The sequence below is a fragment of the Nematolebias whitei genome, chromosome 10 (genome assembly GCF_014905685.2).
Source record: "Nematolebias whitei isolate Nwh7 chromosome 10, NemWhi1, whole genome shotgun sequence".
Taxonomy (NCBI): domain Eukaryota; kingdom Metazoa; phylum Chordata; class Actinopteri; order Cyprinodontiformes; family Rivulidae; genus Nematolebias; species Nematolebias whitei.
Window position 1 is genome coordinate 29911287 of NC_056507.1, and position 3069 is coordinate 29914355.

The 3069-nt window shown below is 37.9% G+C and overlaps 1 protein-coding gene across 1 annotated transcript in view; it reads right to left on the bottom strand.

The window, feature by feature from the left end:
• gtf2h1 (general transcription factor IIH, polypeptide 1) overlaps positions 1-3069 on the bottom strand; it is a 12649-nt gene that overhangs the window by 2096 nt on the left and 7484 nt on the right. Inside the window, exon 11 of the mRNA XM_037682966.1 lies at positions 2002-2119. Coding sequence (XP_037538894.1) covers positions 2002-2119 — 118 coding nt within the window. The remainder of the gene's footprint in view (positions 1-2001; positions 2120-3069) is intronic.

Consider the following 3069-nt stretch of genomic DNA (forward strand, 5'->3'; position numbering starts at 1 on the left):
AAGTCCAGTTGTTTTTGTATTGAACGCTTTTTGAATTCATCATGTCCTGGATGACTGAGAATCTTCACCAGCATAATTGAGCAGTACCATTTTTAGCCACTTGATGGCAGCAGAGTAGTAGTAGCAGTAAGGCATACCGTTGTATCATGTAATAGGTAAACGTGGTTATAATGACAAGTTCAAAAAAGTTCAAGATAAAAACAACTGGACTTTATTTATTATACTTTATTGTTTTTTCCTCTAACTTTTTTTTATTTACCATGTCCTGGATGACTGAGAATCTTCACCAGCTATTAATGACACAATCGGCCTGCCATAGTCCCCCCACCTTCATTCTGCTTGGAACCGTCAAACCAGCTGCACCGCTCCGGCAAAATGCAGCTAATTTGACCATTAAAGTGCATTTATTAAGCAAACGTTAGACTGAGACACACCTTTGCTATAATTTTGAGCAAACAAATAATTGTTTTAGGTGCTATTCTTGTTAATTTTCAGAGAAACGAGCCGCGTTCCTCCTCCCTATTTTCCTCCTCTGCGTGTTCACGGAGCACCAAGACTGCAAAACTATTTTTGAAATGCAGCTGATTTGACCATTAAAGTGCATTTATTAAGCAAACGTTAGACTGAGACACACCTTTGCTATTATTTCGAGCAAACAAATAATTGTTTTTAAGTGTTATTCTTGTTAAATTCTTGTTAAAAGTCCTCCTGTGCACGCTCCCACAGCCGCCATTTGGCAGCCAATCGATTTTTGGCACAACACCGGCCCACATTTCCGGGTTGTCAGCAGTGACACGTAACAAACGCGACGCGTCAGCGGTGACGCATAATAGATGCGACGTATATGGGGAAGCAACATATTTATGGATTTTTTCACTTTATTAGACATATTTGGACTGATGCGACTTATAGGGCGGTGCGACGTGTACAACGGAAAATACGGTAAATTAAACATTTTTGAATTGCTTAAAATGCCTGACCAGTCCACTGTAAAGTGTCTTACTTTTCTTTTTAACCTTGACCACAATGATTTTTTGCTCTGTCTGAAATAAATGTAACACTCAAGAATCAGTGCATGTAAGTTTTTTTTGTTGTTTTTTTTTTCATTTAGCCTTTATTTATCCAGGTTAGTCTCATTGAGCCACGAGAACTCATTTTCAAGAGAGACCTGTTTAGGGAGCACATGGTGGGGGTTAAGGGCCTTGCTCATGGGCCCAGAGTGGGGCGAATGAGGGTGGGGGCAAGTGTGGGTGTTTCACCTACCCCACCCACAATTTTTCTTAAAGGTTAATGAAGGAATAATAGGGCAGAGACAAATGATAGGGCCTCACCAGATGAAGTGATCCAGGTTTGGTTTTCTAATTTAAGAATATAAAGGCCCTCTCTAATGTGTGTAGGTGGAGCTGCACATTTACAATTTAATAGTAATAGCCTTTATTCAGCACAGTTGTGAATGATATTAAGCTGAAAAGATCGGGAACCCTTCACTTGGATAATTCACATTTAGAGCAAAACACAACTTTTGTAAATCCTAGTTTTAGTTTGTGCCCTTTGCTCTAAATTAGGAATAATTTAAACTAAACAGGTGAAATCAAGAGAAATGCAAGAAACAGTCTACCTGATCTTAACACGGGAGTTTGTTACTAATCACCATAAATATTCACCCCAAGTCAATAAATGTAAGCTTCAGGCTAAGTGCTTATGGCAATTTAACAACATTTTGTAGCAGCCCAGTGTTCTACAATGGCAGCTACGAGTAAGATTCAGGTGTAAACTATTTTTTAAACCAGTGAACCTGCTAATTATTTTAAGTGTATGTCTTAGCTCATTCTAAACACTTCTGTGTTCTGAATCACAAACAACGTGACATGTCTGGTTTGTCAAGTGTACGTGCATCTAATGTCGTCTACTTTGACAAATATGTGAAAACACAATTTTTTTTTCAAACAAAACAACACAACAAAAGTTTATATGTGTATGTATATATATATATATTCAAACCTGAGTGAGGTTGGGTTTGTAGTTTGCCATCTCATGCTGTATGTAGCTGACAGAGTTGATGATATCCTGACTGGTTGTGTACTGCTGGGACTGAAGCGGCACGGGACCATGAGCGTACCTTATTTGGAAAGAAGAATGAGTTGTATCATCATACTAAAAAATGATCAATCAAGACTTGGTGACAGATATGGCCATGTTTTATGTATACTGTTTCGCTAAAACCCATTAGTAAATCAAGAAGTATATACTGTGACTGTATTTTCAATACAACAAAATGACTTACTCCTGAGAATTCAAAGCAGAAACACAATATGAATTAAAAAAAAGACTGTCCTGAAGAAAATCACATCACTTTTCATGCCCGTTTTAAACTAAAATCATCTTCTGTAGAGAAAGGACAGCAATATAGCCATTATGGTTTAACCTTGTAAATATTGTGAACAATCTCCTGCAATTTTTCCAGCTACCATGATGTGTTAGAGCTCGGAGTGTGTGCTGTGAACGACTCTCAGCTGCTACCACATCAAACTTTTGCTCATTAGCTGCAATTTGATTGACTTATAGCCATACTTGTGTTGGCTAAGGTTGATTAGCTGTGGCAGCCATCCTGAACTGAGCAGACTCTAAAAGTTCATCAGGTGCAGAAGTACATCCAATGATTACAATCAGTTTGAATTAAAATCCATCCAGTGGTTCATGAGACATTTTGCTAACGAACAGGACTGACTGACTACGACAGTTAAAGCTGAAGTTTTAAGCAAAAATATTTCACAAAGTTCAGCATTTATGCTGCACGGGGACGTCGCTCAGTTTCCACCACACCAAATATTAGCTCGTTATCGTTAACATCCGCCAAGTTATAGACATTTTTATGTATGCAAAGGTCAGTTGCTTGTGACGGCCAACTTAAACTTGGTGGATTTCAAAAGATAAGCAGTTAAGGATGGACACCAAAAGGATAACTTTCAGAAAGTTTCATTAAAATCCGTCAAGTTTCATGAGATATTTCACAAATACAAATGAACACAGACAGACCAAAAAATAGTAGTTTATTTTAGTATTCATTCA